Source organism: Melospiza melodia, chromosome 1, assembly GCF_035770615.1.
Source record: "Melospiza melodia melodia isolate bMelMel2 chromosome 1, bMelMel2.pri, whole genome shotgun sequence".
NCBI lineage: Eukaryota > Metazoa > Chordata > Aves > Passeriformes > Passerellidae > Melospiza > Melospiza melodia.
Window position 1 is genome coordinate 17,110,119 of NC_086194.1, and position 24,512 is coordinate 17,134,630.

General features: G+C 39.4%; 1 protein-coding gene across 4 annotated transcripts in view; it reads right to left on the minus strand.

Moving 5' to 3' along the window:
- ACBD5 (acyl-CoA binding domain containing 5) overlaps positions 1 to 24,049 on the minus strand; it is a 30,079-nt gene extending 6,030 nt beyond the window's left edge. The window contains exons 1-10 of one of the 4 annotated variants that reach the window (XM_063149439.1): positions 23,898 to 24,049; positions 22,645 to 22,765; positions 21,129 to 21,201; positions 17,357 to 17,468; positions 17,196 to 17,228; positions 6,803 to 6,940; positions 5,867 to 6,067; positions 5,036 to 5,142; positions 2,740 to 3,016; positions 1,333 to 1,532 (exon numbers count right to left, since the gene is read on the minus strand). In XM_063149439.1, the coding sequence (XP_063005509.1) occupies positions 1,333 to 1,532; positions 2,740 to 3,016; positions 5,036 to 5,142; positions 5,867 to 6,067; positions 6,803 to 6,940; positions 17,196 to 17,228; positions 17,357 to 17,468; positions 21,129 to 21,201; positions 22,645 to 22,765; positions 23,898 to 23,973 (1,338 nt within the window). In that variant the 5' untranslated portion in view covers positions 23,974 to 24,049. Of the gene's footprint in view, positions 1 to 1,332; positions 1,536 to 2,739; positions 3,017 to 5,035; positions 5,143 to 5,866; positions 6,068 to 6,802; positions 6,941 to 17,195; positions 17,229 to 17,356; positions 17,469 to 21,128; positions 21,202 to 22,644; positions 22,766 to 23,897 lie in introns of all 4 variants that reach the window. The other 3 variants (XM_063149429.1, XM_063149459.1, XM_063149448.1) reach the window with 3 other exon arrangements.
- Positions 24,050 to 24,512: the final 463 nt, after the last annotated feature.

The following is a 24,512-nucleotide window of genomic DNA, read 5'->3' on the forward strand; positions in this document are numbered from 1 at the left end:
ATAGTAATTTTATCACTTCTCTGTGTCTTAGAAAATGAAGCAGTGTCACTTATTGGACCTCTTTACAGTTTTTGAAGGCTCCCCTACTCCAGTTGTCATTGCAACTTTCTCAGCTCTGGTCTAGTCCCAGTTCCAGCCCAGAGCAGAAACCCCAGCAGTTTAATTTGCCTGCTTGCATGTCTCAACACCAGTCTCTACTAAGGTCAAAACCACTGCTTTAGTTTGCCTGGGCTACAGCTACAGGCATGTCTAACACCATAAAGGAAAGAGAATACTCTGTTCCATGTCTTCCAGGCAATCCTGAAAATGGAAGTATCAGAATCTTCTCAAGACTATTCCCATACACTACTGTGGTGCTTCCACAAAAGCAAAGCTGCTGGTTTTCTAGGTCTGTCTTAATTTATGTAAACATGAAACAGAAGCCTCTGTTTCTCGTTTGGTAAGGACAGCAAGCACAGCATGAACTGCTGGGGAAGAATCTTTTACTACTTATATTGCTCAGGCAGAGATAGAAAACCAATCTGTATTTAACCAAACATTAGATTCTTGAATATCTGTGATGCAGCAAAATTACAGTTTTAATAAATCCTTTTCTGTGGCTGCCTTAGATTTGGAGTGTGTGCATCCCATAGGATATTGCTTGTACAGCTTGCTTATTCTCATGCAGATCAAAATATATCAGCAAGTCAAACAAAACCAAACATTTTCAGGTTGCTGGTTCAACTATATTCACAACATGCTCTATTGAAACAGAAAGAAAAAAGAAACACTGTATCAATAATGTCTACACTTGCTTAAGAGTTCTATTCACTGGATGAGGACATGGTGTACAATTCCAATAAAGCTGGATTACTTCACGAGGAAAGAAAGCTATGAACAATCAGGTCTTTTGCATCCTGAAAAATGGAATCTGAATTCTGCCTGTGAACATTTACCATCTGAAAGATTAGGATAATTTCTTGCTTTCTTTGAAAATGCTTTGAATTCTGTGGGATCATGCACTAAGAATATTAACTGTGGAGTGTCCATATAGAGCCTGTGTAATGTGTATCAATAACTATGGCTAAGATCAATCTGATCAGAAATCAGTGAAGTAACATATGGTTAATTTCTAGGTAAAAAACGCGTGGTTTTGCTTACACGTACCAGAGTTACAAATTGTACTGCTAAGAGTAAGTACCAATAGGAAGTTTTAAGCTGGACTCAACTACAAAATGTGACTGAAATGTCTTAACAGTTTAAGAAAATATTGCCAAAAATTTTAATGAAAAAGCACAAAAATATCCAAAGACATTTAATGAAAGGTGATCAAATAACTCCAAAGAACAGTACCTGTGATGCTGCAACAGCCTCCAGCATATGCAGCCTCTGCAGGACATTCTGCATGTCCTCCTGCAGCCGCATCAGCACCACTGCAATCTGCTCATTGAGGCTGCCCTGGGGGCCTCTGTCGGAGCCCCAGCGCTCGCCGTCCCCTCCGCCGCCCATCTGCCCGCCCTGGGAACCGTCTCCCAAAGGCTGGAGTCTGTGCCCTGCTGGGAGGGAGGAGAAACAGAAACACCAAACACGGAATGGGCTACAGCTCTACTGAAAAGGTTTAACATAAGTTGAGTTTTCTCCCTCAGTTTTCACCCAGGAGTGTGGTGGTACTCATCACAGGCTATATTCAGACAGTTCAGCAGCACTGCAAGGTCACTGAAATGTCATCTGAGATGTTTCCCTACAGCCTTAGTGTGACAGTATCATCCAAATTCCTAGAACTGCAAGAACATTTACAAAAAGCTAAAGAGTTCAGCAGCAAATTCTGCCCTAGTAAAAATTTGGATTCGTCTTAGTATGTGTTTTAAGTTTGGCAAAGTCTCCAGCTGGAAAACAAAGATCACAGGAATACAGTGAGGAGAAAAGATAATTATTTGAAATTGACAATACTCCCTTGAACTAGGTACAACTACCATTAACTAGCCTGTCATGTTTCTGCCTGTAAGTAGCAAACTTCAATAACACAACAAGAGAGAGAAGAGGAAACAGTTAACTATAGTATGTTCTTTATAATAGTTTTCAACATAAATGTTTTATTTGGATTTTCCTTTTAATTTTTCCATCTGATTACTTATAGGTGCTATACAAAAAGGCATGCTATATATAAATAAAATACTTTCTGCCTTTTTTTGGTTTTACAAGAAAAACTGATTTTATCCTTGACTTTACAGATCTTACCACTGGAATATTGTGCTGCTTGTAGGTGACACTATCAGAAGTGTTCTGGAATTAAAAAGTGCAGAGGTACAACATAAACTGAACATCTGGGCTATTATGTGATTAAGAACCATTAAATTTTAAGAATCATAATGGCTACTATCAGAATCACTCAAAGGTGTGGCTAACATTCCAATTACATACAAAACAATATGTCACTTCCCATGGCATTCCATGGTTTCAAACAAACCATCAGAGATATAAATGCATATGTATTTTAACAGTAAGTATGTAACTTCTAAAGAAATTCCTCTCAGGCACAGACTAGTTTGGAGGACCACGTTTCCAAAAACCCAGGTGCCAGAAGCAGTAGCTGGAGTGAGTTACCAACTGTAATAGGTATTTTTTATCTATTTTTATTGTGAAGAGCAGAAGCACTGTACACATGACTGTCCCACAGGACAGTGCTGACAGGTGCTTCTCAGACACCAGTAATTTATGGCAGTGAGGAGGGTGCAGTACACAAATGCAGGGTCACAGTACCTCTCCCTCTTCTGACACTGTAGAAATCTGCTTTTTCTCCACCTTTTTTCTCCTTGTGAGGACCCCCATTACTGGCTTTGCCATCTTCTCCTCCACATTTGACTTCACCTTGTTCTTCAGCTACTCCCTCTCCAGTATTTCCAGGTTGGAGATTCCCATAAGTCGTGCAAGTGCGCCTTGAAAAATCTGTATTTTCTAACAGAGGACTGTGATCTACATCCAAGAAATGGGATGAATGCTTTAAAGATCCTTTAGCTGATGTGATGATCTCCAAGGGCTACAAATTAACATTAGCAAGTAATTAAATTCTGTAAAATATGACAGTTAAACATTAAAAAGGAAAACATATCATCTTTACTTTCACATAAAGAAAATACTTTGCCCAGAATTAAGACTTCTTTTAAGGGGAGCAGTTGTTTTCCTGTAGAATATACTTATTATTGTCTAAATGTTATTTCCAGATTGAGAAGGTGTTTCAGAGAAATCTCACAACAGTGATACCACAGGAATTTCTTTAGACATTTCCAACATACACTAATACTCAGTAATTACTAAAATACAACATTAATGTCTAAAACCATTCAATTTTCCCCTGTAAAAGTGGCTTTGCTTCCTAGACAGTGAAATGGCCTCTTCCCTTGAATTTGGGAGGCACAGTCAGAAGGCCCATGCTGTCAGCAGCCCTGGGCAGGCAGTGTTTGCACTCACAGCAAAGAGAGCACACAGCTTTCATCAGCCTGCTCCAAACAGCTTGGCTGCACCTGCACCTCACAGCAAACAAAGGAAAGGCAGAGTATTCTATCGACTTCTCACTCAAAACTGGTGCTACTGCAGGAAGACAGTAAGGCAGGATGACACAGGCGCTGTTCAGGTTCTGCACTGGGGCTGTCTTGGTGGGTGATTCAAGCACCCCTTGGCACAGGACAAGGTCAGGCCCTTGCACAAGGATATGTTGAAGCAGCTTTGGGACCTCAGCTGAAAAAGAACTTCATGGAGAAGTCAAAATAACCAAAAGGAGGGGCAGTGAAATGGAAACTGCTGCCCAAATTCGTAAAATAGCAGTTCTGGATCATCAGAACTGAAGGGCAGAGGGCTGGCTGCATCTTTTCCAAGAAACTGCTGTATTTATTCAAGCTGTATTTATTTATTAAGTGAACCTCTTCTAGTTTGAACTGATTGACCTGTAGTTCTACCTGTGTATTTCTTTACATATACCTTAGTTACTTTGTGCAAAACTGGAACTTTCCTCATGCAGGTTGGGAAACTCTGACAAATAATCCACCCGCTTCAATTAAAGAATTCAAACAAGCTTGAACAATACACAAGGTTGGGAAATCAGCTAGATAAGACAGCTTGCAGCACTTCTATCAAATTACATTTCCCAATATGCTTTATTACTGGGCAGAATTTTGATTTGTTAAAATGAACTCCCTACATACTCAGGAAAGAGCCAGACAAGAGACTGATGCAATATTTGAGTGCCTCTGGCCTTTCTGATCCCAGGCACCATTCACACATTTCTCTCCAGAATCAGGAAATGAGGTTTCTGAGTACAACCTACAAAGCCCACACTTAACCTGGGCCTCTGAAGAAGGTCCAGGCCAGAAAGCCAACAAAGATTACAGTTCTGAGTAGTAATCAGCAGGAGCACAAATCCAGTCCAAGCTGCGGCAGCACAGGTGGTGCTCACATTTTATAGGGAAGTCAGAGGTGTACATTATGACTGAAGAGAATACAAAAGACAATACAAACAGAAATTCTTGTAATACCCCACTTCTTTAGACCAAGGCCACTTGCAGGCACTGGCCTACAGGACACCTGCTAACACTTATTTCTTTATTCTAAGAAACAAATGCAGAAGTCATCAGGCCAGAAAAAAAGGCAAGCAAAAAGTGAATTGTTACAAAGACACTTCACATTTGTTAAAAATAGCTGAAATCTGGTCCCTACATATTATGAGACCCTACATTAATTTGTGGACACAGACCTTAGTTTCTTTGTACTGATTTTCCTTTTTTGACAATTGTTTCTTTGTACTGTTGTTTTTGAAGCTTTCTCCTCACAAAAATTCTCTGAGGGCCTCAAGGCTTTTAGACTAGCAGTAACCAAGTTGTAAAATGCTGGCAATGAAAGGAACAAACCTCTCTAGTTCAAACAGAAGGACAGTTTGCATGAGCCACATCATTCACCTCTGCATGTCCATGTTCACTTGACTGAGAGGAACCTGGTATGCTGCTTATTAAAAAATAAGCAGCATACCAGCTTCAAAATATACCCAGGAATACTAAACCCCTACCTCTTCTAGTCCAAGCTGCTCCATAGAGTCACAATAAACTTCACTGTCTGAATCACTGGTTAAGTGCTGAGCTGCTGAGATCTCTTCAGTATTCTCTTCACTTGCACCTGCAGGGAAAGAGGGACAGCACACATGGTTTGTAAATGTGAGCCAGTTGAGCCACCCTGGCAAAGACTAGAGCAATGAGTTAAAATGTGTAGGTGAGCATCAATTCATGATTCTTCTATCTACAGCTGTCATCCTAAACATGGATTCTGAATAAAGATGTTACATTAATTTAAGAATTATAGAAAACTTTTGCTAGTGGGAAAACTATACTTTATATTGACATTTCTGTATTATAAATTTTAATTCTGCCTTTTTCATTACCCTCTCCTTCCTAAGTTCAGTATAAAGCAGTTTTGGCTAAAGTTACATTAGTATTAAAAATACATATTCAGATCCCAGTTTCAACAAACTGGCATTTATAAAATGTTCAGCTTTTCAGAATGATAAACCAGATATAGGTGACTTTTGTTTTACTACAAATTCATTTTCAAAGGCAAATAGTATTTGCATAGGTAGTACAATGATATTACAAGAAAACACTTCTATTTCTGTGGGTTTAGCCCTCTCTGTCTCTGAATTCCCCTTCCTTTCTGTAAGACACACTAAAAGAAAGCCTTATTTTTAACTGGAATTAATTAATTTGTTTTAGTATTTTGTCTTCATATTTCTGCAACTAAAAGACACCATTGCTAGTCTCTGAATCCTGGGATTAAGCTTCCATAGAAAGAATATTTTTCATGAAAAACATGTGCAAATGAAAACACAGTCTTGGAAGGACAATACCTTGGTGAGCAGCATTCTGAGCTATTTCTAGGCTTGGCTCTATTTTATTTGTTTCTTCCTCCGGGCTCAAGCCATTCAAGGCAGATTTGGTCTGGATGCCATTCTGCATATCTGGGATAAAGCTGTCCTTGTAACAGCCATTGCTAACAATGCCTTCCAAATCCTTAGCAGCTGCTGATTCCGGTTTCACATTCTTATAATCTGTAAAAGAAAAGAAAACCCTGCAAAGAGAAAGCTCTATACCTAATAGCTCCAACCATATCTCTTCAAGCAGCTAGCTCCCTTACTAAGGGACTGTATGTGTAATGTATCTGCAGAACAAAACATGGAAATGCCCCTATATTCCCATTTGTGTGGATTGTTCTGTTCTTGTAAAAAGCAAAAAGAGCAAATACTCAAAACATAAGTAAATAAATCTGAAATAGGTGTTTCTTCTAAACGAAATAATAATCAAAATGTCCTTGGAGGACATCTGTATAGAATTCTAAATATGTCATTGCATTTGGTTTTTACTAGATGCTGTTATTTCAGCATCCAGTTCTTTATGGACCCTCTAAATTAATCTCACTGAAAGTTCTGTTTTATTGTCTCTGAAGAAAAATTAGTAATTTTCAATTCTACTCTTACAGGCTATGTAATCATTCATAGCTCTTACAAAAAAACACTGGCAACAAAACCCAAAACAATGCAGGATATAGATATTTAGATAACCTTTTGAAAGAACTTGCTAGGCAAGTCAAAAATCATATGGCATAGCTTGCAAATTTGTACTAGTTTTAATTCTTACAGCCTAGAATTACAGTCTGAAACACAGACACCTCTCACATATACATTCACATATATTTCCATCTAATTCCCTTGAAAAAGCATTCATGATACTTTGGTATTTTCTGCCACTTAGGTGGCTGAGAACAACTCTGGGACACACAGAGTTACCTTTTCCATTTATCTGCACTTCTTTTTCTTCCTCTTCACGGAGCCCTTCTTCTTCTGATTCTGCTCCACTATCACTGCTTTCAGCTTTTCCATTTACAGCTTTTATAGCTGGAGTGGAATTCATAACATTACTAAGGTCTAAGAAAAAAGCAAAGGAAAAAAATATTTTAAAGGAAACAAACACACACCACCACTACCACCCCCAAAACTATCAGTCACAGTTCTACAGAAGTATGTCCATATTAGAAGATCTACCAAATAATGGCAGCTTATTTCTGTAAGCTCTTTATTAACTGGTTTCATGTTTTTCTTTTGTGGCCCATCACTGAGTACCTGGCTGCTGGTGCAGATATTCTCAATGACTCTGGGCAGCCTTCAGGGAAGTGACTGCAGCCACTTGCAGAAGGAGTCTCAGACCAAGCTTGTTACTGTATTTAGGTTACAGCTGCAGCTGGGGCTGATGCGGTGGCCATGTTCTTTTAAACCCAGAAATCACTTTTTAAACAGAATTTCCCTTTTGGGCTGAAATGCTTCAAACCTACTCACAGTTCAGAGGCAAATCTTGAAACATATTCAATTATGTGAACAACAGAATTCTGAATAAGGTAAATACAATATTCTACACATCTGCTGTAATTTAGGCAGATGCAAAATATGGTAAGATTATTCACATTTATACAGATCTTCACCTAACAAATGACACATGGAAATAAATTCCCTGATTTCAGTGAAAAAGTTGATGAAATTAATATATACACTGAGCATTTTTTTCATAAATATTTAAAGAAAAAAATATTGAAATAGACAAAGTAACTTCCAAATCCCTGTTTTCCACATCTTTGATCACTCCAAGGATGACAATTTACTGTAACTACTATAACTGTACAAAAAATTGAAAGGTAAAGATTCATTAAAAAGATTAAGTATATAAAGGACAATTCTACCATCTCCTGTAAAAAATATTATGGTTAAATATATCCTGATGATCATTTAAGCCTCCTATGTTAGGACAGAGTACAAAGGTACAAAGAGAGGACACCTTCTGTGAGACACATAGACAGATTACATGTTGGCTCCAAGGCTGAAATCTGACTGTTTTAATTGTCACCACAGCATTTCATTTGCATAATTTCTACATTCCCTTGTCAGAACCTTGAAAGATTTATTCTCACATTTGGGATTAACATTAAACTGCAAAATAATATCCAATTACACTGGAGTTACCAAACCAGCTTCGCTACTTTCTCTGCTGCATGGTAATTTAAGCTAAGGCTTTTTTCTACTTTAACCTTCCAATGAAGAGCCTTCCCACAGTTCTCTAGTTTCCAAGCTTATCCACAGCACTTTAAAAAGAGAAAAAAAGGTAAAATAACTTCTTGTATAGTAACAATGACTATGTTAAATATTAAGTTCACTTTAGTTTTATTGCAAGGTAATGTTTCTGTGGGCACCCTGCATCACTGCTTTGGATTGATTTAATCCATCTCTTTATGTGAAGATTAAAAAACCCCTACTTTTTTGTAAAATGAGAAAAGGAAAAGGAATTGTCTATCTCGTACACTACAAGAATATAAGCACCTGCTCATTTTCTCCTCATAGGCGGTTACTACTTATTTGCACAGAAATTTGCTTCACGAAAGAGAAATCCCAACATAGTCCCATTTATTTTCTCACAAGTGTGTTTCATGAATTGCGAATCCCAGTTCTCAAGATGTTTCTCTGAGAAGCAGCAGCCCAAGAAGGATAAGGCAGCAGTTATGTCCTCACAGCATGAGCATTAGGCACTGTGAGGCACACATCACCCTTCCCTTTAACAACATGGGGGTGGAGACACAATCATCCATGTGTCCTACCCAGCCGTGGGAGTGAACAGGAAAGACAAGACCAGGAGGAACATTGAGTTGTGAAGGGAAATTAAAACTGCAAAGCTCCTCACCCTACCAAAGACACTGCAAAAAGCACCAGCTACACCATAAGCCTTTTCCTAAGATTTACTTTTCTTTTTGAAAGGAATGTTTTTGAACATTCAAGCATGTTCTTTCTTCACCTATTTGCAGTAAGGAGATTATTCATCTGGGGAAACTTCTGAGTGATCTATTACATACATTTAAAATAAGAGGAGGAGCTGAGAGAATGTATCAACAGTTACAGATTTGTGGTATCACACCACAGGACACCTGAACAACTGAAATCCATCAGGATCCTATTTCTTCCATTAAGTCATTCTTAACAACAGTGCTCCAGGCCTAATTGTGTGCTTTTCCTCAGAACCCTTACCCTGCTATCCTCATCAGCTCCATCCCCAACTGCTTTTACTACACAGTTGGCTGCCATTCTCACTGCTCTGAGTATCTGCTAAGGAACCACACACGATGGTCAATCATCTGTTTAATCCTGGGGGTGACAGGTTTAAAGATTAAGCAGAGCCAGCTAGCAGTGACTTCTACATCCCCTGCCAGTAGGTTAATGGCTGTTCCCTGAGGAATGAATATTCACAAGTTAAGCTAGCTTTTAAAACCTTACTTGGTTTGTGCTAATCCCACCCAGCCACCCCTCAACCCTTTATTTCATCTACTCACTTCAACTGCATGCAAAATGTTAGTAGCTTTTTCTGTTGCCCTACTTTAGATACTGTAGAATTGGTTTATTATTTTCATCTCACCACATACAACATCAAAATGTGAGATTTGTGACAATTTTTTAAATCAAAGCTGTACTGTTTTTTAGCCATAGAAGGAATTCTATTCTGTAAAAGCCTGTGGTGGGGTTTTTAATGCTAAATAGTAGGAGCAGTGTAACAGCAACAACTTGAAATAGAAGGAAAGATTTGACCAAAAATAAGGCAAGATGGAAAGGATGTGAAGAACAAACCTGCAGCTTCTCTACAAGCTTTCACCAGATGTTTATTTTCTAGTATCAGCTCTATTAAGGAATTTCCTACAAGCCATTCTAAATATATTTCTTTAAAGGTATCACTACAATTCTCCTCAATGACCTGTATAATGAGGCTAAGTTTCTCAATAGTAAGTGATTTTTAACTCTTCACATATTTCAAGGCTGTTTTTGTTACCCAGATGGGAGTTCAGAATTTAAATGCCTCTGTACATCTGCCCCAGCTTGAAGGTCATTTGACAAAGAAGAACCTTGCCTAGCAGGTTTTTCTCAAATGCCTTGTATTTTTGTTTTATGAACAGGCATGTAATTCTTAAACAAAATTAACATGCACTGCTAGAGCTATACTGATGGTTAGCCCAGTACACCACAGTATCATCCTCACACAAGTTCCACAGCCTCTCACATGATTTGATAATACCAATGATCAGGAGCCAGCCTGCAACAGCACAAAGATGCGATAAAACATTTAGCTAGCTGTGTACACCCTCACTGTTTAATAAAAACTACATGTTTTCATGAAATACCATAACATCTGCTCAATAGCAGCAAAATCTTAACCATTGCCTACACTTGTATCACTTTGTGTAGGATCTCCCTGCACGCCTGTGTTTATGTAAATTCTCAAGGAGTCTACATGCAGTACAAAGTTGTTTTCATCATCAGGTAACTGTAATTACTTTCTAGCCATCACCCCTTGATGTTTCATGCTTGTTACTGATCCAGGTAGGCTCCCTACTTCAATTCCAAGTTTGTGCAACCATGTTCTGCCGTTTCCAGTACACCTGGTTACACAAATCCCCACCTCATTTTGAAACTGATGTACCAAATACTGCAAGGAGCGGTGTGTGCAGGAGACAGAAGTGGTACATAAAAGCATCTGGGAGCAATAAACTCTTCAGCTAGACCAAGAGTTTTTACTCCCTCATTTCCTTGCATTTTTTTTAATATAGGACACTATATAAAAATAGATCTATATCACTATATTGAAGAGATATTTTCTTCTTTACAAAGAAAATGTCTGAGGGCCCAGCCTGCTCTGCAACATCTGTTCTGCACTACTCAAACAAGCAACACAAATAAGAAGATATTTTACAAGAGTCTGTAAGAAATGCAGACTGAAAAATCTAAAAATCACTACTTTAACTATCATGGTTTTATTTCTTTTAAATTTAAGTGCATTAGGTACAAGTTCTCTGACAAATGTACACCCTAAAGCACCCACATACTGGGACATCCACATCTTCCTCTATAGAGTTTTCCTTTTATTTTGGTGGTTTAGTCTTCCTAAACTTTACAATAACAGAAAAAGCCTCTCCTCATTTTTATTTTTCTTTTAATATACTCCAAAAGACTATAGCCTTGTTTTGTCAGCATTCATCTCTCTGCTCATGTGCCTTTCAAGCTGTTACACTACAAGAGATGACTCTATTTAATAAAAAAAATTAATCAACAATAGTCACATCTTTATTTACCATTAATAAACATTAAAACAATAGTCTGTGGATAAGAACAAACACAGAAAACAGCAACTTCTCAGACATTCATATTAAATTGCAAGTACAGTATTTAGGATTACTGACTAGTCATCCCACACCTTTACACTTTTCAGTATCCAAGGAGTTTCTCATCTTAACCCATATTGCCAATACCTTTTCCCAAGGATTTTCAGAATACGTGCCATATAAATAAGGATACCAAGTTTTGGGGTTGACTTGGATACATTTCCCTCCTCCCTGACGCTCCTCAGCCTTCTGCAGTAGAGACAAGGTGCCTGGGACTTCCTGCAGAGAGAAGCCCAGCAGAAGAGCAGCTGCTGCACAGGCACTCCCAGCACTGGCAGGAAGCTCCAGGGTGCCCAGGGCCAGCAGCACACACAGCTTGGTTACACAGGACCAACGATCCAGGCTTTGCCAGCTCTGTCAGCACCTCAGCAATGGGTGAGAATGAACATGAGGAACAGCTGCTCCTTAGATGTTGGAACTTGAAAGCACAGTAACATCATTCCAGGATGTCCCCAATCCTGGTACTACTTCCCCCCGGAGGAGCAAAACTTGCTAAACTCTTTTCTGTGCAGAAGAGATAAAGTCATCATTTGGAATTTTCACTTTGCATGGCAGCTAGGAAGGAGCATTATTCACTCTTGAGTTTTGTCCCAGAAAATACAAAATGTGAGTGCAGTGAATTCAGAACCCTATAAAGAAAAGTGAATTATACTTGAAAACAACACAAGGCCACATAGCTGAGACGCACATTGTAGCCTTGAATTGTAGCAATCAAAAATTGTTTTGCCCTGTACCAGAAAAAAACCAAAAATGAAATAATATTAAGGTCATATTCTCCTGCCATCTGCACCAAGCCTACCATCTGAAATGTCTTTTACAAAGCCCATATCAAACACAGCCTCAGAGGTAAAACAAATGGCTTTTCTATGCATCTTAAAGGCTATAATTAATTAGTTTTGCTACACAAAGTTAAATACGAAACACCAGACTGTGTCCACTGGGTACTTTTCTGACAGCAATCAAGATGTGACTACCAATGTCTGACCTTCCCCAACCTCCTACACCCCTATCCACTTCTTTGTAGCTTGTCTTTGTACAACAGAGCTCTGAGAAATACAGATTCCAGTTCTTTTGTCACAAGATCTTTACAATAAGACAGCTAAAATATAAGACCCCAGAATTATCTGGCAAGTGGGTACATCTTCTAAATTATGAAACCTGAAGAGCTTTTGACATTTACTTTCCCTTTTGTAGGGAAATCTTGTGTGGCTGGAAGGAAAAAATCTAAGTTCAACAACCAATTACGCACCAAAACTGTTACTGTTGACTCAACCCAGCATGAATCACAATACAGACAGGCTTTTCTTTCCATGGAAGAAAACGTCTCATAGCTCCCTCCACTTATAAAGAAACAATTTTTAATCTTACATTTTACCATTTGGATACTTTGCTGCTCAGCCTGTGGCAATACATTTTCTGATCTCTTTGTATGAGAGGGGAGCTGTTGAAATACTCAGGCTTAGAGCTGCACTGATGCTCTGCCCTCATTTCCAGCACTGTTAGACAGCACTGACATAAAGCCATCAGCTTGAAGTCGAGTTCACAAAGGAGGCTGAGATTTGGTGTGCAAAGCATGAAGCAGGTATAGATTGCAACAGGACAAGCCATGGCTTGTTGAGTCACTGATTCCACATCTCCAATGGCACTTGCTGGCCCAGCCCTTAATCTTCTCTAATAATCCCATCCTGCAGCAAATGCTGGAGAGAATGTTCTAGACACTTCTGAAGGCTAAATTACTGTGAATTTAACAAAAAGTATTTGTATAGTAAGTTTCACAGTAGCCTATCTGAATATCATCTGTAACCTTGATTATACCTGTTAATTTGTAATTGGAAACTAGAAGGGGAGAAAAGTTTAAAGGATGGGATTTTAAAAACCTCACTCACCCACATACCCAGCAGCTTCTCCTGCCTCAATGCAACTCCTCATTGTGGTGCAGACACTAACAGAACCTAATAAAGCCCTGCAGTTCAGAGCAGCACAGATTTCAGCTCTATTCCTCCTTCTTATGAATGACTAAGAACATTCATTGACATTGAGTTCTGTAAAAATCCTAATGAAGAAAGGTGGAAGGAAAGGGAAGGAAATCTGTTAACCAAGTATCTTTCTGGTCAAAGAGCCATGAAAAAGTGAGCTTATGAAGCAGAGGGTGTTTCAGAGCAAAGGCTCACACACAAGCAGAAAGAGCCACCAAATGCCCCACTAGAAAGCAAAGACACTGAAAACAACCTAAGATGGTCTTTGAGAATACAAAACTATTTGAACAGATAAACTACTCATACAAAGAAACTCATGCAAACATACTCATATAAAGAAACGCAGTTGGAAGATACATTGCATTTTAAGAGTAAGAAAAGTATTTCTACCTGGAAAATAGTAGAGGATCAGCTTGAAAAAAGTGAGTCTGTTCCTAATTACTAACTACTGCCTTTGAAACACAAATGTTTACATGTGTTTGCTCATTCTAAAAGCACACAGACCTCAGTGAGTATTGTCTTTTAAACCTCGTTCCCGTATCGAATGCAAGAAGACACCAAGCAAGCTGTTAAACAGCTGTGTCTGCCTGTGAGCTGGGCCAGCCTCTGCCCTTCACAGCAGCAGTGCCCTGCACGGGCTCCTCCTTCACAGCCTGTGCTCCATCAGCACTGCCCCAAACCAGCACATGCAGCACTGCACAGCACCTTCCTTCAGCAGACCTTCATCTGGTGCCACTGCAACACAGCTGGGAGAAAAGCTTTCGGGAGAAAAACAGTCCTTAGGAAGCCAAGGTATAAGAGTATAATATTGCTGAAACTTCCTACAGCCTCTGCAGTACTTAACTTCTTGTTACTGGAGGCAACATTTGGTTTTCACAAAGGTTTACTAACATGACTGCTACTCAGCATGCAGGCAAAGGGTCATCTTTATTTGATAGGATTTTAGAACAGATGAAATGCCTTTTCACAAAGCAGAAAGATTATACAGAAAAATTCTACTGAACAACCTGCAAACAATTTCCAGATACTTTGCTTAGTTGTTCAGATATCTTAACTTAGTGTATGGGCCTGTCAGATAGGGATTTCCTTGCTCCCTTTTTGGATTTACTCTCATTCTGAAACAAAAACATATCCACAAACATTCTCAGGGAAACATTCTGAAGGATGAATTGGTTCTGAAGGTCTCAATATTTTCCAGCCCACATCAGATCACTAGGTGCCAATCCTAGCTCACCTTTGCCTTCTTCAGCCATCATAAAACAAGAAAACTTGAATGCCCATTCTATAAAATTCACATTTACTGAGCAATGGTGTTTTGAAGCTTCTTTGCCTTTTTAACATAGACTTAGACATCAGATTTCTTATGCATTTACTAGAAGGTGCAAAAAAGTTAAAATGCTACTCTTTTAAAGCACCTATGTGTCTCTCTACTCTTCCAGCAGCTACAAACAAGAGTCTTTTCTATAATGCTGCAAGAGCTACCTCTTCCTTTCTGCAGTGCTATGTCAGCTAAGAGCCCACTTTCTTCTTTGAAGTCCAGTATATCATGTACCCAAAAATAATTTGTTAATGACTCTGTATGTAAAGAAGCACTTCATATTTGTCAGAAAGACACTACTGACACAGCTTTCCAGAGAAATCAAGCTTCTCACACAGCTGCAGGGTGACCTTTCCAAACACTACCCAGTTTTTATGCTTTCAAAATAACTCTTAGATTTGCTCAGCCTATTGGAGTGAATTCTTTATTTTTTCTTTCTTTACCAACACATTCAAGTCTGGGTATTTGGAACCCATGGATCCAGTAAGTTCATCCTCGTTTTCTAGTAGATGTTACAAGTCATTGATTTCAATGCTGGCATGTCAGACTTCTGTGTTCTTTATTAAGGACCCACAGGCTCTATTGATTCAGAAAGGCAGTGTTTCAATGGTTTGTATTTAACATTTTCAAAGATCCACAAAGACTAGAAATGCAATTATAAAAGGCTATACTTTTCTGTTGAGGCCAATCTGTGAGAGACAATACACAAGCCATAACTGATGTACACTGAGCTTACAGACAATTCTCTTCCACTAATTCAAGAAACTGTTGATTTTGAGGCAGTGGCATACAATTCCTAAACAATTCGATAATGATCTGCATACAGATTAAGGTTTGATGGAAGAAGAGAAGGCAAACTCAAAACAGAATGGACCAGAAGATGGGGGTACAATATGAAGCAAGGCAGTCAAGAGAAGGGTCCCAGATTTCAGAAGATGCCAACTGCCTGCCCTTGAAAAGCATACCTTCCACAGCAGAGTTTACAGACTGTAGGGTTTTGGGGGTGAGGAAAGAAACAAGACTGGATAAAGTGACACAATCAAAACATAACCATGTGTCAATTTTTAACAGTATTGTCACCAGTGTTTACATCATCTCAGACAGACTTGGGTCCTTTGGTTCTATTCTTTATTGTATATCTGAAAGACTGAAGGTAATCATGCTTCTATACTTCTATGGAATATTTTGGTGTCTGTGTTGTAAACAATAATAATTATTTCCAGCTTCACTTTTAATCAGGGAAGTGGTCAGAGCAATAAAGAAAGGGCTTCAAAACCTTAAATGCAATGGTGAAGTTGTAACATACAAGGAACTTTGTGAAAATCTGTCCTAATTTATCATGGCATAATCAGGTGTTGCACCTGTAAGCGGCATGAATGATGACATATCACTAGAATTACTGCAGAACAAGGTAATTATTACAGAACAAGGTAAAGCTGAAATCTGCTGTTCTGTTTAACTTACACTGCCTTATGTTTAATCTGCCTCTTTAAAAAACGAGTATGCTAGATTTGTTATGGAAATAGGTACAGTTCAACTTCCATGATTCTCTGTGTCATTGTTTAAAGAAGTGGCTTCTGGGACTGTGCCACAGACAGCAAGTCCAAGTAAATCCTTATTACACAGATCACTGACCTGAATCTACTGATACTCTTACCCACCCATCAATCCAGCTGTCAGGCAAACCTATTGCATCCCACACATGAAGTGTACACAACTTTAGTTGAGAAAAAAGTCACATCCACTTTCAAAATAGCCATGTAAAAACTTCTACCACTACTTTTCCCCCAAAACAATGAAAATTTATTTCTGTTTCTCTGAGGCTTGATAATAAAACCACATTCCTTTAAGGTAGGGGGAAAAAAAACCACATACAAAAGGCAATTTAACCAGTTGACTCATGCTTCTTAAAGACATTAACCAATTTATACGTGCAATGGATTTAGTTTTTAAAAACAGTTTCAAATTTTGCCCTGTTGCATTTCAGTTTTTAAATGTCATTTTAAGCCAGATTTAAACAACTGTAAGACTTACACAACAGCCTTATGAACACATTACCTGTAACATAATAATTGGTATGATCAAAACATTCTCACAATGGTATTGCTAAATAAAAATTAACACACTGACTTTTATGCAGCTGTGATACCACTAGGTTTGCCACCCATCAGTAATTTAAAATATTTAAATATTCCCTTCACGAACTTGAGCCTCAGAAAACTTGAGAAGCCATGATTTTTTTAAAAAAGCATGAGGTTTGATTGTCAATTTTTTTTTTACATTTTAGATTAGATGACAGAGCTGGATTACCAGAACTGTATTCATTTTGACAATCCACATCTACATCAGAACATATCAATACACATTAGTTGTTAATTTTCTTAATGGAAAGGCACAAACTAGATTTGCTTGGGAGAGTTGTTTTGTTTTAAATACTCTTCTTCCTTCAGGCTTCCTTCAGCAGCTCAAAAAACCTGCTGACTAAATGTGCAGCTTCCTGGACCTAATCACTTCAAAAGTAAAATAAAACAAAACCCAGCCTAATGAGGTGGCAAGCCCAGAAGTCACAAGTGTTAGCAAGAAGTTCCTACAGCACCAAAACAATGGAAATGATGGTTTTACACATAATTTATTATTCCTACCTTCCAAATATTTAGAGACTTTCTCCATTCGAACTGCCATATAGCAAAGAGAACGAACAAAGAGATGCAACATTTAGCTTTCAAATCATTTACAGAAAAACAGCCCCCAAAACCACTGAGTTATGATTATTAGTAGTACAAAGAAAGTTATTTGTCCGAACCTGATGTTAGGTCAGATCCTCTGTTCTTTTTATCTTCCACTATCTCATAGAACGGGCCTATTACTTGGAGTAACTCTTCAACTTTGTCCGTCATTGGCATACTCTCAAGAATCTGCACAAGTCCAAGACATGAAGCATCTTATGAAACAGCATTTCAATCATTCATTCATTTCAACTGATTTTAAAACTGCTGGTTATTGCAAAACTCTGTAACATTTCACTAAGTCATTAAACTAGTTATTCTGATTTTTGTTTACTTTTTTTAATTATGGGGAAAGAACATAAAACTAAGTTATTGAATAAGAATCTCATAATAATATTTATTTTTTTCAGATGAAGATGAGATGAGAGAGCTAATGCATTTGCCAACACTAAAACACAGGCTTGACACAGTATTTATTAGTAAACCTTGGAACTCATTATTTCTTCAATTTTGAATTAAACCATCTCAAAGTTCAATAGGCTGCTGTTGGCCAATATAACTGTTTTATAGACAAGTCTTTCCACAGAAAAAGTAAAATGGAAATACTTTTTTGTCTTAGAGGATTCTTTGTACTGTCAAACCCTGCTGCCCTCAATGGAATGTAAGAAGCAGATCAAAAGTGCTCTACTAGGTCCTTCTAGGTCCCAAACAAAAATATGGGCACAATACAGCAAAACTGAGACAGCACAAAGATCCACTTAGAAGAAGAACAAACTAGAACCAAGTTCTGCTCTTGAAGTCATTTAGAGCATTTCTTCATTTTAAGTTACAAACACAGTATCTTTGATCATATGGTAGGAATGCATCATCTTCAATCTAAAATAAATTAAAGAGGTTCAATAGTTGGATACTATTTTTAAGGCACATGGTATTACTGTCCCATTCTAGTTTAAGTCCTTTCAAATAACCTTTTTGCCAATAGCTTTGTTCCTCTTTCATCCTCTACATTTTTAGTTATCATATTTTAAAAGTAGCAATAGCTATAGGTAAAAACACAGGTTGCAGCAAACTAACAGCTACAGTGCACCTCCTCCTCCTGAGGGGCACCAAGAAAGCAACAGTTGAAGGTACATGCTGCCACAGAACATGCTGCTCAAAGGCACCCAGCACACCAGCAAGCAGTAGGAGCAAAAGCTGCAGGATTATTGCACAGAGCAGGAGCTCCAGGCCGGCAAGTCAACACCTAGCAAGTCAACACTTGCAAACCAGTCAAGGATACCAAGAGACAACAATTCTATCAACCTGTAGTTTCACTGCCACTTCTCTGATCTGCTCAGTGTATGTAATTCATTCTGTCTTTGTTAGGGAGGAATACTCAGATACACAGAGCTGGATATGAAACACAGATTGAACGGTTTTGTGATTGCTGATTTTTTCCTTTCAGTAACATTGAGAGAAAGAAGCCTTTTCTAGAATAAGACTTGTATTTGTTATGCAGTTATTTCTCTAGTCAGCTCTGTAAACTGTTTCACAGATGCATTTCTGTGATGTCTGCACATTACTGCCCTTCATGTATTCTAAACAGACCTCAATATATTCCGTGCTACTTACAGCACTTAGAATTTTTTTTCTAACTGCTAGCTTTTAGGTGAGCACAAAAAGAGAAAATACTTTCACCAGCAAAAGTAACTGCTTGCTTATTATAGCCACTAGGCTTAATAAGCAATCTCAAAAATTCAAAGTGAAAAATAAGTTATTATGTACCCTGATTTACTGTTTTCCTTGGATGTCACACAATTCATATATATACTCGTGTTTTAAATTAGAAACACCACAAAGTGTTAACACTTCATGCTAAGATATCACTTATTTGTAATACATAAGAAAACAATATATCTGAAATGTAAACAAATTCGTTTAAACAGCATTGCAAAATAAATTTCAGAAATGCTACCTGAAACAGACTAACCTTGAGTCTGAGCTCGGGCGCATTTTGTTTATTTTAACTAAAAATAATACATTTGTGCTCATCTCTCATCAGCATAAAGCTCACCCAGACACATTCCCAACTGTGATTTTCAAGGCTGCAACATTAAGGAGGGAAAAAACCCCAAAACAAATTTGGGATTTTGGAACAGGGTCATCTGATGCATGCATAGCCCAAACACAATGTGCAAATGCCAGGGAATGCCTTATGGCTGGGGGAATATGGACGGCTTATACACCCTTAAACACAGTCCTGGGATATCAGCATACAAGTGGGGTTTTGCACCCTCAGACAACAGCAGACTAGCCACAGTAAGTCCATGAGGATTAGTGCAGTATTTGCTGATAGAACAACCCAGTGGATCCATCTGAAATGCACTTCCATTGACATTGCAAGTAGAATCAATTGGGATGGAAAAGCAGAAGCTAGGATTCCAAATGTGACAGCTGAAACAGCACCAAAGCAGGGTAAACAGATTCCCCAGTTTCAAAGCTGAGCAAGGCAGGAAGTCATCTGCTCTCTATTCCCTACACATCATCCACACAGAAGCAGAATATTTATGGTTCATTAGGGTCAAGGAAGCAAACGTCCTCACAGGAGGCTTACTAGAGTTTTTTGGAACAAACATTGCAGTTTCACTTGGTTTTACTGTCCTGACCAAACCAGTTATTGCACTGAAAAAAACCCATGAGGTAATCTACTGCAATATCACACATATTGAATTCAAGGTTTGAAATGAAAGACTAAACCTTGTGGCACACATTCAAAGGAATTGTTAAAATTTAGTGGGATTTTTAATCAAACAAACAGTATTTGGCCTTCTGGGTTTTCTGGAGCTGCTTATTTTCCAGTTTAGAGCAGATACAGTAATAGCAGCAGGAACTAAATTACCAGAACTACAGACAGGAAAAAGAACAGCAAATCAGACTCCAGCTCCTTGCCTAGTAAAAATTTTTGTTATATTGCCCATTAAACAAATTCAGAGTTTGGTGTCAAGATAGTGGCCTCAGAAAAAAGCAAGTGTATTTGGAGTAGAACTTTTTCCCTTTGATTCAAACCTCATTATAATAATAGATTACAACTATACTTTTGTTCAGATTGACATCAAATAATCTTTAAACTGGAAAAGTAATCTCTAAAAGTTTCAGAGAAAAGACTGCAGTGAAAAGAGTTAGTTAAGAAATGACATGAAACTTTTAACTCTGTTTACTTTAGTTAATGCTGCAATTCCTGCTTAATATGGTAACTGTGACTGCTTACAAGTTACATCTATTTGAAACCAGAGCACATTACTCAATGCTAATAGTATCATTGCAACTATAACATTCATGGAATATTTTTGCAACAAGCACAGAAAATTCAGGTTGCTAAGCTCTTCCTGAAAAATAGAAAATTATTACATTTACATATTGGATTATATTCATGTCTTCAGTCATAAGAGTGAGACCTTTTCTCCTAAAATTCTTCTGGAAAGTTGTTTTAGTCTCTTTTCCAGAATAAGGATCACTTACCTCTCAGCTCTAAGAACTGAGGCACTGTGCAGTACAGTTTTTTCCCTTAATGCCCCCTTTTCCATTATTTCAGTATTTCACTTTCTTTAGCTTTGCCATTTAAGCTTTGTATCAGCTATAGCTATCATGTTTCTCTGAAAACAACACAAATTCTGTGTTTTGAAGGAACTTTGTAATTTTCTTTTCCCCACAGGCCAAACAGCATAGTACTGAAATGTAACAGGTCACATAGGGGATAACTCATTTGGAGCTTTGGCAGCAGCAGTCAGCAAGACTCCCCTCACATTCCTCTATTTCTGTAACATTTTTTCTAGAAAATCTCTTCCTTAATCTCTTCCTTAGTAAACATACCTTTTTCATTTCATCAACATAGGCTATCATGGCTTCTTCTTTGGACATGTTTCCCAAGGCACTCCAAGCATCCCTAGGAAAGAAAGTCACATACACCTTCAGTATCTTCAGGGCAAACTGGATTTTTTTCAACTTGGCCTTAAGTAGGTCAGTTATGTAATGTCCAAAGTTACTCTGATACAAGTAAAATGCAAGAATGATTCACATTAATTTTTAAGTACAAATATATAATTTGCTAAGATAATCACACAGTGGAAGAAGAAGCAACAAACTGAACAGACTGGGGACTAAAGAGTTCCTCACTGACTATCTATGATTATGTACCCAGTAAGTTGTAAATAAGCCCAGATAAAAGACACACGTGTTACCCTTCTGACTAAGCTGAGTTTAAGATCCTGTGCTGTATAAAACAAACAGGCCCAGATACCTCAGCCAGCACTTACAAACAGCTGTCACTGAGGTAGAATAAGCTACAAGGAAAATCTGTCCTTTTTTGCGTTTAGCAGCTGGGGAAAGACACATCAGCCTAGAAGGCAAATAGTTACCACAGCAGCTACTTATGACCTAAATAAAATCTTCCCTTCTCCAACTCTGCAAGACAGCAAACTCTAACCAAATTTATTAGTATTGCACAAGGCATCTCTAGACCACAGACTGCAATAAAACAGTTCCTCAGTCTCACACATTATTTGACATCCCAGAGTACTTGTCCAACTCATCGAAAACCACCCAGGTTGGTGGCTCACATTCCAGCTACAACCAGCCAGGTGGATGAAAGCTCCCAGCCCTAGTCTATCCCCTGCACTCTGCCTTGGGGAGGATGAGGAAGGAGAAAAAAAAAAAGTCCTAGGAATAATGTTTTCACAGATTCCCAAGAATACCACGACCACAAAGACGATAATATTTGTTCTTCAGGACAAATTATCATTAAAATATTACAAGCAAAACCTTCACATTGGCTTCTCAAAGAGAACTTGGCAATTTGGTGAATCAGAATTCTTCCCAGGCCAAGGCAAACACAGATAGTGGGAAGACCTGCCACTGAGCAGACAAACCAGAAAGACATAAAGCCAACCTCCCCATCAAGAGCCCAAAGCTGTATTAGTGGTTGCCAGTGAGCACTTATTTACTTCAGACTCACATCACACAAGAAAACTCAAGGAAGAGCTCCAGACACCCCTCCACATCACTTATTCTTCAGAGCACCTAAGACTTCATTGTAAAACATGGGATAAACACTGCAGAGGTACCATGATGGTGGTTGCCCAAGAAAAACCTGACCACCTGCATAATCCAAGGGAACGTTTCCACCTGCAACTCTGAGAAGTGATCAATTATCCGAGTTAGAATACAACAGAAAACTAATTAAAGCATAAAAGGTTGTAAATGTTCTTTTTATTTAAAAAAGAAAGCATTTAGAGAGTTTCCTTCTGCAAGTGCTAGTCTTCTAAACAGCTCCACTCTGAACATAAAAAAAAAAAAAAAATCCCCAAAACAACAACTCATGAAAAGTTACCATTTGTATCTACCAATTGGATCCCAAAATCCAGGTCGAGGAATGTTACAGGGTCCTTGGGTTGCTTGCTTATAAAAGCTATAGAACTTGAGCATCATTTCATTCGTTGGCTGGAATGAACCTAGTGAAAAGATTTTAAAATACAATTAAAGTGTCATCAAGAATATTAGTGAGTATTTTACAAGCCTAATGGTTCTGTGAGAAAACAGCCTGCAGCCTGTTACAGGAGTACAGTATAAGTCAACAGAGAACATCTTCACATCATTTATCTGAGAACCAGCACCACTGAAAATATTTACTATACAAACAGCAAGTTTCAGATGTAGTTTAAAGGACTATAACCTTTCCTACTGCTAAGGTCAAACTCCACAATTAGAATAAAAAAAGGTAATAAGTAACATCAAGTCGATGTCCTTTCACTCAGTTTAAAGGGACAGGTTTGGCTCTAAGTAAACAAAGTATCGTGCAAGTCACTTTATTGTTAACAAATGGTAACTTACTGCGAGTCTCCAGAAGTTTAAAAACAACAACAAAAGAATCCAAATAAACACAACCCAAACCACGGCCCTCTGCAGTGTTTTTGTTTACCTTAGATATTTGACAACTTTCAGTAAAAGTTTCACCATACCTCCCGATTTGGTTTCTCTTCTTCCTTTGTGGAACACATTTTTGTACAGGTGAAAAATGTAAATATAAAACTAACAGCTAGCAGGGAAGATTCATAACCAATCCACTAAATCAAGTAGCTTGAGGTTGGATTCTAATCATTAGAAGCTTACAGTGACATTTACCTCAAAAACATCCGATTTTACTTTACACCAGAATTAATGGTGTATGTAATAAATGTTTTTAAAATTATCACAGCTCTTATCAAAAGGATAAGTTCTGTGGTTTTTTTCCTTTTCCATTTTGTTAACTCTTTCAGCAGAGGGGAACTCACGGTAACAGCTTTGTTAAAGCAACTTCAGGGGTTCAGGGAGGCTGAGATCGCGGGGAGCTGACAGATCCCCTGGTCCAGGCGCCCGGCTGAGGAGCTGCAGGCAGGGCTCAGAAGGCCCCCGAGCCGGGGCTCCCCCGACAGGCGGGGAGCAGCACTAATGCCGAGCTTGGCAGCGGTTCTCCAGGGCTGCTGGGGCGGCCCCGCTGCCCCGAGCCCCCGCGACCGAGCCCCGCCGCCCGCCGGGCCCTGCCCGCTCCCGGAGCCGCCCGGTACCGATGGCGCCGCTGCCGCCGGACCCTCCCGCCGCACTCACCATTTTTGGGCAGGCTCTGGATCACCTTCACGGCCGCCTCGAACCTGGTGGCGTGCAGAGAGCCGGTCTCGGCCATGGCCCCGGCCCCTCACCACCTCCTGCTCGGCTGCCGGGCCGCGTCCGGCGGGGCAGGCTCGGCTCGGCTCGGCTCGGCTCAGCGGCCCCGCCGCAGCCGCCTGCACGGGAGCGGTGCCGGGAGGAGCCGGGCCGTACCCAGCCCCAGTCCCAGCTCCACCAGCCCCGGTCCCGGCCTCGGCCTTGGCCCCCGCCCCCCTGCACCCTCCCCTCCGGCGGGGCCGGGACAGCCCGCCCAGCACCTCGGACCGGCCTCGCCCCGCACCCCCGGCCAGCCCCGCGCTCAGCCCAGCCCAGCCCAGCCCAGTCCAGCCCGACCTCCGCCCCGGCCTCAGGCGCCCATGTTACGTCTCCCACAGCGGCTCCCTGCCCTTCCCTCCTCCCGCACCGCCCCGAGGCCGCGGGGGCACGACGGGAAACGTAGTTTCTTTGTCTTTCCTTCCTCTTCCTCCCCTCTCTCCCCTGTGCTTGTATTGCTGCAATAAGGGGAAATTTGAAAACGTGCCATTGCCATATTCCACCCGTTTTATGGACCTCAGT